At 36.7% G+C, this 13,206-nt stretch overlaps 1 protein-coding gene and 1 long non-coding RNA gene across 3 annotated transcripts in view; one reads left to right on the top strand and one right to left on the bottom strand.

Annotated features, from left to right (window-relative positions):
* Positions 1-680: 680 nt before the first annotated feature.
* SETD9 (SET domain containing 9) lies at positions 681-7,740 on the bottom strand. The gene is made up of 6 exons (XM_004318340.4): positions 7,622-7,740; positions 5,658-6,025; positions 4,320-4,443; positions 3,982-4,097; positions 3,162-3,267; positions 681-1,180 (listed from the first exon to the last, which is right to left on the bottom strand). Exons 1-6 carry the CDS (start codon positions 7,717-7,719, stop codon positions 1,093-1,095), a joined length of 900 nt encoding a protein of 299 aa, XP_004318388.1. The 5' UTR covers positions 7,720-7,740; the 3' UTR covers positions 681-1,092.
* A 3-nt stretch (positions 7,741-7,743) lies between these two features.
* LOC109549121 (uncharacterized) overlaps positions 7,744-13,206 on the top strand; it is a 72,596-nt gene continuing 67,133 nt past the window's right edge. For both annotated transcript variants that reach the window (XR_012330693.1, XR_002175337.3), the window contains exons 1-2: positions 7,744-7,930; positions 11,376-11,444. This is a non-coding gene — a long non-coding RNA (uncharacterized lncRNA). The remainder of the gene's footprint in view (positions 7,931-11,375; positions 11,445-13,206) is intronic.

Genomic DNA, 13,206 nt, shown 5'->3' with positions numbered 1-13,206 from the left:
GGTGGAGAAAGAGGCAGGAGAATTACTTATGGAAGCTGTCCAAATATGAGAAGTGTGGAATAGGGGATAGGTGTTCCTCCCACCACCATCTTTTAACTATAATTCCATGCCAAAACAATCTTACACTCTTAAACTATGTGTGTGTGTGTGTGTGTGTGTGTGTGTGTGTGTGTGTAAATGTTCACATACAGTAAATAGTATGATGACCCCCCATTTTTCCCTTAACCAGCTAAAACAATCTTTTTTTTGTTTCTGTTAAATTTTTTTAAAAATAAATTTATTTTATTTATTTTTGGCTGTGTTGGGTCTTTGTTGCTGCACATGGGCTTTCTCTAGTTGCAGCGAGCCGGGGCTACTCTTCATTGCAGTGCACGGGCTTCTCATTGTGGTGGCTTCTCTTGTTGTGGAGCATGGGCTCTAGGTGTACGGGCTTCAGTAGTTGTGGCACGTGGGCTCAGTAGTTGTGGCACACGGGCTCTAGAGCACAGGTTCAGTAGTTGTGGCTCACGGGCTTAGTTGTTCCACGGCATGTGGGATCTTCCCAGACCAGGGCTCAAACCCATGTCCCCTGCACTGGCAGGCAGATTCTTAACCACTGTGCCACCAGGGAAGTCCCTAAAACAATCTTTAAATCACACACACACAAACACACCCCAGTTAACTCATGACAACACAACAAATATTTTTGGTTTTAGAATATTCTGGAAAAATTAAGTCTTTATGGAAGTTAGTACACATCAATAGTACAAGAATTGCTGATGACTTGGCTAAAATTCGATAAACCACCACAGAGATAATCAAAATATACAAAAGAAAAGTTGAAACTGTAAGTTCAGACAGTGGGTTTTAATTTAGTAAACTACTGTGTACTTAGGTGAAAACCAATTAACACTGGAATTGCATTACAAATTTGAAATTGTAATGAAGCAAATAGTTTTCATGATGGAACTGAAACACAAATATCAATAAAAACTAAAAAGTTCCCACTCCAATTAGGTTTCAAAATATTTGCTCTGCAGGTGGAACTCAGAGAAACAACAAAAACATTTAGAATTAACTCAGTAGCTGAATAGAAAACCTAATTTCATACAGTTAGCTGACAATTGTATAGTAGTTTGAAAAAAGCTCTTCTCCTTGTTTGATGTCCCTGAGTGCGACAAGAATGACACATCGAAGTGGACTGAAAACAAAAAGAAACACAGACAAAATTAGAAGTATTAACAGATACAAGCTCATGTTTTAATACAACCAATATGGATTTTAGAGAATTTTATTCAGATTCCTTACTGTCATCTTACTTTATGTATTTGATTTCCATGAGGAAATAGTTCTTATCACTGATGAAGGCATTTTAGAGTATGTTTATTTTGTATTATTTAAAAAGACCACAAGTCAATTGTTTATACAACTGACTACTTCTTTTGAAAATGTTGTTTCTATGTTCAAGCCCTCAAAACTGGTATCACAAAAAGCATTTTAAAATGACATTTATTATAATTTATTATAATTCAACACTTAAAAAAATTAATTTGTATCTTTGTATTCTGCAAAGCTGGAAACATTACTTTATAATTTATGGGAATTAAAAAAAATAGTTTTTATGGACACAAGACATAATGCACACCTTCAATGTTCCTACTCATTTAACTTTTCTTGTACTTGTTGAACAGTAATAATATTATGCCCCAGAGTATAAGGCTAAAAAAACCTCATTGTTAAATACACACACATAGACATGAAAGTTATCAAGGTTTAAGTACAGGGAATAGTCTAAGTTTTAAATATCATTCATCTTCAAAAGACAATTTAATAGGACCTGTACAAAATAAAGTTTGCTAGCAATTGGCAGCTCAGTGAAATGATATAAAGACAATATCTTCCTATAGCATTGTTAATAAAGAACTCTTAGCTCTACAGAATTACTTATATTTAAAAATTGTTACTTGAGTATTCTCGGTAGACTTTCCACTTAATGATTGATCAGAGAAGAAATGTTACAATAAAAATACAGGGACTTCCCTGGTGGCGCAGTGGTTAAGAATCTTCCTGCCAATGCAGGGGACATGGGTTCAACCCCTGGTCCAGGAAGATCCCACATGCTACGGAGCAACTAAGCCCGTGCACCACAACTACTGAGCCTGTGCTCTAGAGCCCGCGAGCTACAACTGCTGACCCTGCGTGCCAACACTACTGAAGCCTGTGTGCTCTAGGGCCCGCATGCCACAACCACTGAGCCCATGTGCTGCAACTACTGAAGCCCGCACGCCTAGAGCCCATGCTCTGTAACGAGAAGCCACCGCAATGAGAAGCCCGCGCACTGCAACGAAGAGTAGCCCCCGCTCGCTGCAACTAGAGAAAGCCCATGCGCAACAATGAAGACCCAATGCTGCCCAAAATAAATAACATTATTTAAAAAAATACATATATTCTTATCACTTATATGTGGAATCTAAAAAATACAACAAACCAGTGAATATAACAAAAAAGAAGCAGACTTAGAGATACAGAGAACAAACTAGTGGTTACTAGGGTCAACATAGGGGTGGGGGAATGAGAGGTACAAAATGCTGGCTGTAAGGCCACAAGGGTGTACTGTACAACATGGGGAATATAGCCAATATTTTATAATAACTGTACATGGAAAGTAACCTTTAACAATTGTATAAAAAATAAATAAATTATGGTAAAAACAAAAGCAGATTTAAAAATTCATATCTTCTGAATATTTCCCTTTTTTTGACTAAGTTTCTGAACCTAATAGTGAAGTAGGCAAAAGAAGTAATAGTCTAATTTGGTCCCTTTCTTCAACTGGGTGCTTCCATGTAAAATGGAGAACAGGATCCTTAAAATAAAGTAAAATTTATTTGAAGATTTTGTAGGTAGGAAAAACAAGAGTCACCTGAAACAAACTTTAAGGTTGATAACTTATAAAATACTACACAGAATAAAAGTGGGTAATAATAAGCAGAATAAGCTAAGTTAATGGAAAATTTTAAATTTCAGATAACCTACATTAACACACTAAAGTGTGATGCACATAAAAATCTTATAATTTTTCACTAAAAAACCCCAATCTCTATATAGTTTTTTCATAGAAAATATATATATTTTTAGGTACAGCATAAGACAGAAGATAGGAAAAGCTCTAACAGAAGACTAACCTTTGTTTGTCATAGCTGTACGCAATGTTTGGAAGATACTGCTTCAGTTCTATAGGGAAAACTGCAGGCACATCAAATTCCTGATAACAGACATTAGCTGCTCTGTCTAGGAACAAGTACAGAATTTTTTAGAAACAGAGACATTTTATAAGGTCATGAATTATGTACTGAATTATGGCACTTGATGTATGGTTTTCTAAATTTTCAGAAAACGTTCAAATTAATAATCACTATTATGTTCCAGGCACTGCTAGATTATATATCTATATACATATGTTTGGATGTTTTATTTACTTTTTGAAGATCAGGAAACAGGTTCAGAAAGGGTAAAGGTTAAGTAGAAGAATCAGGCTTCAAATTCATGTCTCCCTAACACCAAAGTCTATGTTAAATGTAGCCAGATGATCAAACTTGTAGGAAAGTTAAGTCCTAGAGAAGGTAGGTAACTCACAAACTTAGCAACAGAAAGAGGATACCAGTCTAGTGTCTAGTGAGTAATCTATAAGGCTATGTTGAGGCACTGACAAAATAATCTCTAAGTTAAGTATTAAAATAATAATGATCAAAAGGGCAGTTATCAATTGCCTATATTTACTGAAAAATCAGAATAAAAATAGTAAGTTTAAGAATTCCAGTTAATGTATATCATTATCTCCCCGAACTCTCTCTTTGATATCAGCTATTATAAAGTTAGAGTTTACTCAAGGGCTTACAATAGCTGAAATGTTAACTCAACTGCCTCTGGCACTCAGTCACATGGCAAAGGAGGAGCATTACCACTGCTGTATTTATATCTCACAGCCCCAAGGTGCCAACTTACCATTTGAACAATTGTTGACGTACTGTCCTACAGCCAGTGGATTATGAATTTCTGACGTTAGCCATGTACTATCACTCATTTTTAAAGGGCCAAGTTGATCCCTCCCATTGCAAGATCTGAAACAGGTGAAAGCATTAGCTAAGACATTGTTCCTCTGTATCTTAAAATTGAAAGTTAACCCTAGAATTGAACAGTGAAATTTTTCTTAAAAAACTTTTGTCTAATCAATAGGGCAGCCGCCTAAATGATTTTTCTTTAAAGTACAAACGCTAGTGGTCAGAGTCATTGTGGTGCGGTTCTACCTCCTATAATTAAATTTGAACATGGCACCAACTTACCTATACACGACTTTTGATATTCCTTTGTCATTTCCATCAATGAGTACCCCATCCAGGCATCTAAAAATAAACGGATTTCCAATGGACTGGAAAAAGATTGGCTCGTACTTTTGATATACTGTACCTAGTATACAAGACAAAGACATTATTATAGCAACCTATAAAAATCATAAACATCATGATAAGGACCTTTCTCTGGAACATAAACATAACATGGAAGAATTTGTTTTAATTTCTCTGCCTTTCTCTAAAGTTTCACCTCCCGTCTAGACCATCAGATTCTCTTTGGCTACCTTCCCTCATTAAAGAGTGGCCAATAGCAGAAGGAGCACAGCACCAACTTGTCCACACAGCCAAATAAAATATGACTATTTTGGTTAAAAAAATGTGAACACCACATTTTAGGTTCAGTTTTACAAAGCTGTGTTTTTGTTTTTATTTTTATTTTTTAAAGTAGAGTGTGATTTGTCATCTATTAAAGAGCCTTTTAAGAAAAGTATTTTTATTAATAATTAAATAATGTAGATATATACGGGAATAGATGAGTCTGACATTCAGGTTGTTTTTCCTTTCGTTGGCAATGAAGGAAAGGAGAAAATTAATACTTACAGGGTGCTTCCTATGTTCCAGGCATGTTAATCTATTTATTTTACTATTAATTTGTTTGTTGCTGGCTTGTCCTATTTAGTCTTTATGGACTTAGGATAGTTGTGTAGGAGGAAACTGAGACTCACAGAATTAAAAAATAGTAGAATGACTTTTTAAAAACATAGGTCTATCTGACAAACATTCACGCATACTTTCCACTACACCAAATAATATGTTTAACAAGTAACATTCTACTTAGCATGCTAGTCAATGATCTTTTGAAAAGAAGCTTCTTTACTTTTCAAGTTTAGAAATGGCAGGAAGATCTTTATTCAGTGATTTATAGGTTTAAATTTTATCTTTCATGTTTTAACCCATATCATTTTTTACCTTTAATTATTAATTAGCTAAGCCAAACTGCCTTATTCTCTAGTGATTTCTAAGTAATCAGTCTTATCAAAGTAGGCCACACTATAATCTCCTAAATTTAAACATTCATTAGAAAAATTTCCTTAAAAGAAAAATGCATTTATCCCAACAAATACTCCAGGATACTTTCTAATACATGAGATAATTTACAAACAGTTAATTTCCAAATCAGGGTTTAAAAATCTGTGGAAAAAAGAAAAATCTGTGGAAATCAGAGTTTCCAATACAACCCCTTACTCCAAGGATTACAGGGATAGGCACTTTGTTGAACTTATATTTTTTTATAAGAAACTCTTGGCCAAGTACTAATTATGTCATTACCAGGATACATAGATACAACCGCGCCTTTTGGTACTAATCCTTTGTTAACGAAGACACCTTTTCCAGCCGAAATCAATGTGCTAGGTGCTCGGGTGACACTGAAACCCAATGTCTTATAAAGAATTTCTTCTGGTGTAAAGGTATTTTGCTGTTGATGTCTGTATTCAAGCTGTTTCACCCCTGGATGCTGAACTGACAGTAGGTCTTGATATTTTGATTTAACAGGTTCTGGAAACACAGTCAAGATATCTGATTGTTTATTGAAATCATTTACGAATAGAGCCTGGAAAACTTTCAGTAATGTTCCTAGGACCTCTTCATCTGAGATAACTTTGTCTTTGGATTCCTCTGGAACGTATCGGAGGGTCCTGAAAATGGGAAAAGTTTCTATTCACTACCCTTAACTGATAAAAGGCAGACTGTCTTGATGTCTTCTGGGTTACTGGCCTGTATGAAGATTATTCTCATGTGTTTGAAGGGCATAAAACTAAGAAGTTCAGAAAAGAGTTTTTTAGGTTTAGTTCTAGTTACCTGACTCTCAACAATACCTACACAAGTCAACAACAGCTAATGCTTATGAAAGGCCCATTACATACCAAATTCTGTTGGGTCCTTACATTCATTACGCCATTTTTGCAGACAAGGAAACTCAAGCTTGAAGATGTTAGGGAACTTGCCCATGGTCCGAAAGCGGGTAAATGGGAGAGCCAGAAGCAGAAACAGGGCTAGTTTCCCACTACACCCAAAGCCATTATGTGAATGTTATTACATAATGAGAATCCTCATATTGCAATGGCTCTTTTCACACGCGTGTAGTTTCAAAGACAAATTTAACATTATATATTTTGTCACATTCTCTCCCAGGAGTAATTACTTTTTATTTTTAATTTAATTTTATGTATAGGTTATTATCTATTTTATACATACTAGTGTGTATATGTCAATCCCAATCTCCCATTTCATCACACCACCACAGTAATTACTTCTTTAAAGATCACTTTTTATTTCCGTAAATAGTTTTTAAGTATTATTTTTACTTCTTGGTTTACTTGAACCAATTTCCACCTCACAATTCTAGTAATGATGCAGCTGAATTCACGTTTCCGTAGTATGAAACTCTGGGAAAGCTCTCTGGTTATTAACCAGCCTTCAGCGGAGCTCGTTTGCCTATTTAAGTGAGCATTACGTTGACTTCTTTGCCTATTTAAGTGAGCATTACGTTGACTTCTTCCAGACCACAAGCAGGCCACTTACTAAAGCCGGCAATAACAATGATCCTACGGCCACCCACTCAGCTAGATCCCCTTCTTAAAGCGCTGAATCCGTATTCTAAATCCAATATTCCGACATGCTTTTATTGGCTTTTTGCTCGTTTTTATTCATCAGCTACTCCAAGCTGTTATCCTCACAGCCGAGCTGCGCTGTTTTCTCCATACCAACTACGGAGCTGTGACCATACCAACTACGGAGTTAGGAGCTTTTCTAAGGAACTTCAAGCTCCTAACTGCCTTGGCGGAGAGAAGGCCATGCACCCTCACGTTGTACAAGTTTTTTTCCTTTCCAAAAGTTCCCATTTTTCTCCCAAGCCCAGGAACCCCAGCCCCTGCAGAAGCAAAAGCGAGAACTCGAGCCAAAGCCCGCGGGCGATCAGGTCCTAGCGGACCTCGCCGCGCCGGGGACGACGGGAAATAGGCCTTAGGCCCCGCCCACCTAAAAGCCCCGCGCCCTCTTCAGGCCCCCAGCCCAACTTGGACTCCATCAGCCTCCGCCTCGCCCACCTCGGGCGCTGCCCACCTCGGGCCCCGCCCACTCAGGTCCCTGGGTCGTCTTAGGCTCCGCCTGCTTGAGGCTTCGCCCTCCGGAAGCTCCGCCCACCTCGGCCCTCTAACCCAAGTCCCAGCGGTCTAGATGGCGTCGCCGGGTTAGAGGCAAACGGCCCTGGTCGAGCCGCCCAGCTCTCTCACCTCGGGTTGTGGCTTAGGTTCAGCGCGATCCAGGGTACGAAGCGGTATTTGTAACGACGCCATCGCTGCCAGAGGCCGCGCAGCAGACGGCCCGGCATGGCTGTCCTGTGGTGCCGTGAAGAGGACGGCACTGGGGAGGCGGGTTTTCTCGGGCCCGCCCCGACCCGAGGAGGAGCAGAGGCTGCGCCGTCCCTCCCCTTCGCGGTCTCAGCACTCAGTGCCGCGCTCGGCGGCCCCGGTACCTCCTGGTCTCTTATCGCCGTGTCTCCGTGCCTCTGCTTTATTGACCCCCAGCTCGCTGAAACAGAGGTGCGTAGAGCTGTAGGAGGGCTCCTTGTTCCCTTTTCCTTTCTCCATTCGCTCGTGTATTTTCACACACAACGCGTTCACATTTAGGAGAGGATTAATTAGACCACGCTTAGTTGCAGGAGGGGTAAACTACTAGAATAACTCAGCCATCTTCACATCAGGTGTTTATTAAAAAATAAATGTGTTGATGCCGCTTCCTCAGTCTGGAAAGTCAGCTTTCCTGTTCTTTGCCTGTGAGGGTAAATCCTAACCTAAACGTCTAAATTGAACTAGTCAGATCTAGTGAAAATTCAGGCAAATTCAAGTAGCCTTAGGACTAATTTGTTGTATTCCAAAAAAGGAATAAAAAGAAAAAATATCTGTCAAAGTTTCTATTTCACTCTACTATATAGGATAGTTGGCAAACTCTAGAGGCTGTGCTGTCAGGTGTTGTGTTTGGTAAATTGACATCCTCCAGGTTTACCTGATTTGCTAAATGGGAGCAATTCAGTTCCAGGATGTGCAACAAATGGCATTCAAAGAGTAACTTTAAGGTCTCCAAACTTAAAAGGAACTAAAAGGAACTAGTTGACTTCTTACCTATAGTAATATACTTATCTTTAAAAACAAAAAAGTAGTTTTTGTATATATTTTCAGTGCTTTTAAAATTTTTACCATATAGTTTAATCATCTACAATGTACCTCTGGTACAAAGGACCGTTTTGCCCAGACCTTACTTATTTACTTATTTCTTTACGTTTTTGAGGTATAATTGACATATAACATAATATTAGTTTCAAGTGTGCAACATAATGATGCGATATTTGTATATATTGCAAAATGATCACAATAATCTAGTTAACATCTGTCACCATATATAGAAAATTTTCTTCTTGTCATGAGGACTTTTAAGATGTACTCTCTTAGTGACTTTCAAATGTACAATACAATTTTGTTAACTATAGTTACCATGCTGTACATTACATCCCCATGACTTACTATTTTATAAAAGGAAGTTTGTACCTTTTGACCCCCTTCATGCATTTCCTCCACCCCCCAACTCCTGGCAGCCACCAGTCTGTTCTCTGTTTCTATGAACTTGTTTTGGTTTTTTTTTGATTCCACATATAAGTGAGATTATACGCTATTTGTCTGTCTTTGTCTTATTTCACTTAATAATGCCCTCAGGGTCCATCCATGTTGTTGCAAATAGCAAGATAACGTGTTTTTTTTATGGCTGAGTAGTATTGATTGTATATATATATATACTGCATCTTCTTTATCCATTCATTTATTGATGGGCACTTAGGTTGTTTCCATGTCTTGGCTATTGTAAATAAGGCTGCAATGAACGTGAGGGTGCAGATAATCTTTTCAAGACAGTGATTTGGTTTCCTTCAGATACATAACCAGAAGTAGAATTGCTGGATCATATGGTAGTTCTATTTTTAATTTTTTGAGGAACCTTCATACTGTTTTCCATAGTGACTGCACGAATTTACAGTCCCCACAAATGGTGTACGAGGGTTCCCTTTTCTCTACATCCTCACCAACACTTGTTTTTTGTTGTCTTTTTGATAATAGCGATTCTGACAGGTGTGAGGTGATATCTATTGTGGTTTTAATTTGCATTTCCCTGGTGATTAGTGATGTTGAGCATCTTTGCATGTACCTGTTGGCTATTTAGATATCTTCTTTGGAAAACTATCTGTTCAGATCTTGAGGCCATTTTAAAAATCAGGTTGTTTTTCTGCTGTTGATAAGTATGAGTTCTTTATATATTTTGGACGTTAACCCCTTTTCTTCCATTCAGCAGCTTACCTTTTCATTTTGTTGATGGTTTCCTTTGCTGTACAGAAGCTTTTTAGTTTGATGTAGTCCCACTTATTTATTTTTGCTTTTGTTGCGTTTGCTTTTGGTGTCAGATCCAAAAAATCACTGGCAAGAATGATGTTAAGGAGCTTACTGCCTATATTTTCTTTGAGGAGTTTTATGGTTTCAGGTCTTACATTCAAGTGTTTAACCTATTTTGAGTTAATTTTTGTGTATGGTGTAAGATAGTAGTCCAGTGTCATTCTTTTGCATGTTGGCTGTCCAGTTATCCCAGCAACATTTATTGAAGAGACTGTCCTTTCTCCATTGTATATTCTTCTTTCCTTTCTTGTAAATTAATTGTTGTAAATTTATTTATATGCATGGGTTTATTTCTGGGCTCTCTATTCTGTTTTATTGATCTGTGTGTCTGTTTTTATGACAATACCATTCTGTTTTGATTACTATAGCTTTGTAATATAGTTTGATATCAGGGAGTATTTTGCCTCCTGCTATGCTCTTCTTTCTCAATACTTTTGGCTATTTGGAATCTTTTGTGGTTCCATACAAATTTTAGAATTGTTTGTTTTATTTCTGTGAAAAATGCCATTGGGATTTTGATAGGGATTGCATTGAATCTTTAGATTGCTTTGGGTCATATGGACATTTTAACAATATTAATTCTTCTAATCAATGATAATTTAATATCTTTCCATCTATGTTATCTTCAGTTTATTTCATTAATGTCTTATAGTTTTCACTGGACAGGTCTTTCACCTCTTTGGTTATATTTATTCCTAGGTATTTTATTCTTTTTGATGCAATTGTAAATGGGGTTGTTTTCTTAATTTTTCTTCCTGCTAGTTCTTTATTAGTGTATCGAAATGCAACAGATTTTTCCATGTTGAAATTGTACCCCACAAGTTTACTGAATTTGTTTAGTAGTTTAACAGTTTTTTAGTGGAGTCTTTAGGGTTTCCTATATATAATATCATGTCATCTGCGAATAGTGACAGTTTTACTTCTTCCTTTCTAATTTGGCTGTCTTTTATTTCTTTTCCTTGCCTAATTGCTCTGGTTTGGACTTCCAATACTATGTTGAGTTTAAATTTATGGTGTTAAAATTACCTGTTGGTTATCTAAGTAATTCATGAAAACAGCATTCTCCTTTTAACAAATAGAAACATGGTAGATAAGGCTAAAAAGTCTCCTATAACCACACCCTGTAACCTGTGCTTCCAACAATCCTGGTCCTTAACACTCTCCTCAGAGGTTATCAGGCTGATGTGTTTTCTGCCAATCTTATTTCTGTGTATGTACCTCTCTGTGTATGTTCCTGTAGAAAATCATAGAATTGTGTGTGAATGTGTTTTGTATATTCAACTTTTATTTATTAAAGATATATTTTGGAATCTCCCCTTATTATTTTGTATGAATATACTTCATTCTTCTATTTCTGAGGTTTCACCTTTGAGTTTAATATTTACTGTAATTTTCTGGTAGGTATAATTTATAGAGTTTAAAAAGTTCTCTTCTATTTTTGATTTGTCAGGAATTTTTGTCTTAAGTTTTAAATGAATGATGAATATCAAATGCTTTTCTTTGCTATTTATTGAGGTGATCACATGACTTTTCTCTGTTTTCCTATTAATAGAGTGAATTATAATGACACACTATCAAATGTTGCACCATCCTTGGATTCCTGAGATAACCCTACTCAATTGTGAGTAACACTTTGGTCATACCCTGTCGGTTTTTATATGCTTTTGTTGTCATACCATGTTTATTTTGAAGTATTTTAAAATTTTTGGTTTCATGGCTTGTTTGTAGTTTTATTTCAAGTTTTGGTATTAGACTTATGCTGACCTCCTAAAATGAGTTAAGAAGTGTTTCCTTCTCTTCTACTTTCTAAAAAAAATTTTTTTAATATAAGATTGGTGTTATTTCTTTATTAAATATTGATAGAATTCTCTGGTGAAACTGTGGGTTTCTAGTTTTCTTTGATAATGAATTCAATTTCTTTTAAAGATGTAGGGTTATTCAGAATTTGTTTCATCTTGTTTCAAGTTTAGTCATGGAATTTTGTTCATCTAAGTTGTCAAATTTGGTAGCATAAAATTGTTCATAAATATAATCTTACTGTCCTTTTAATGTCTATATGATCTGTAGTGATAATTCATTCCTGATTTTGGTGATATGTTTTCTTTTTTCTTTTATCATTGTAACTGGAAGTTTGTGGATCTTTTCAAAGAAACAGCTTTTGACTTTATTAATTTTCTCTGTTGTTTGTCTATTTTCTATTTTGGCCATTTCTCTTTGTTATTATTTTATATGTCCTACTTACTTTGGGTTTATTTTGCCCTTTTTCTAGCTTCTTAAAGTAGAACCTTAACATCACTGATATTAATCGAGTTTAATATTTACTGTAATTCTCTTCTTTTCTAATATATGTATTTAAAGTTAAAAATTTCCTTCCAAGCATTATGTTTGCTGAATCCTGGGAATTTTGATATATTGTATTTTCATTAGCATTCAGTATAAAATATTTTTTAAATTTCCTTGTGATTTATTTTTTGATCTATGAATTATTTAGAAGTGTTTTTTATTTTATTATTTTTTTAATAACTATATTTTATTATTTATTTATTTATTTTTGGCTACGTTGGGTCTTCATTGCTGTGCTCAGGCTTTCTCTAGTTGTGGTGAGTGGGGGCTACTCTTTGTAGTGGTGCGCAGGCTTCTCATTGTGGTGGCTTCTCATGTTGCAGAGCATGGGTTCTAGGTGCACGGTCTTCAATAGTTGTGGCACACGGCCTCAGTAGTTGTGGCTCGGCTCTAGAGCACAGGCTCAGTAGTTGTGGCACACAGGCTTAGTTGCTCTGCAGCATGTGGGATCTTCCTGAACCAGGGCTCGAGCCCATGTCCCCTGCATTGGCAGGCGGATTCTTTTTTTTTTTTTAACATCTTTATTGGGGTATAATTACTTTACAATGGTATGTTAGTTTCTGCTGTATAACAAAGTGAATCAGCTATACATATACATACATCCCCATATCCCCTCCCTCTTCCGTCTCCCTCCCACCCTCCCTGTCGCACCCCTCTAGGTGGACACAAAGCACCGAGCTGATCTCTCTGTGCTATGCGGCTGCTTCCCCCTAGCTATCTATTTTATATTTGGTAGTGTATATATGTCCATGCCACTCTCTCACTTCATCCCAGGTTACCCTTCCCCCTCCCCGTATCCTCAAGTCCATTCTCTATGTCTCCGTCTTTATTCCTGTTGGCAGGCGGATTCTTAACCACTGCACCACCAGGGAAGTCCCTAGAAGTGTTTTTAATTTCCAAATATTTTGGGTTTTCCTAGATATCTTGTTGTAATTGGTTCTTAATTCTGTTGTGGTCAGAGAACAAGTATGTTTTCAGTTCTTTTAAATTTATTGACTTGTTTTATGTCCCAGGATATGCTCTCTCTTGATGAACATACC

This window comes from Tursiops truncatus, chromosome 3 (genome assembly GCF_011762595.2).
Source record: "Tursiops truncatus isolate mTurTru1 chromosome 3, mTurTru1.mat.Y, whole genome shotgun sequence".
NCBI classification, from domain to species: domain Eukaryota; kingdom Metazoa; phylum Chordata; class Mammalia; order Artiodactyla; family Delphinidae; genus Tursiops; species Tursiops truncatus.
The sequence above is the reverse complement of the archived record's forward strand: the minus strand, read 5'-3'. Positions and strand labels throughout refer to the sequence as shown.

Coding starts and splice junctions, on each gene's coding strand:
- SETD9 (XM_004318340.4), bottom strand. CDS start 7,719: ATGCCGGGCCGTCTGCTGCGCGGCCTCTGGCAGCGATGGCGTCGTTAC. Junction 4,444..5,657: donor GGTTGTATCTATGTATCCTG/GTAATGACATAA, acceptor CTTGTATACTAG/GTACAGTATATCAAAAGTAC. Junction 4,098..4,319: donor ATATCAAAAGTCGTGTATAG/GTAAGTTGGTGC, acceptor CACCTGTTTCAG/ATCTTGCAATGGGAGGGATC.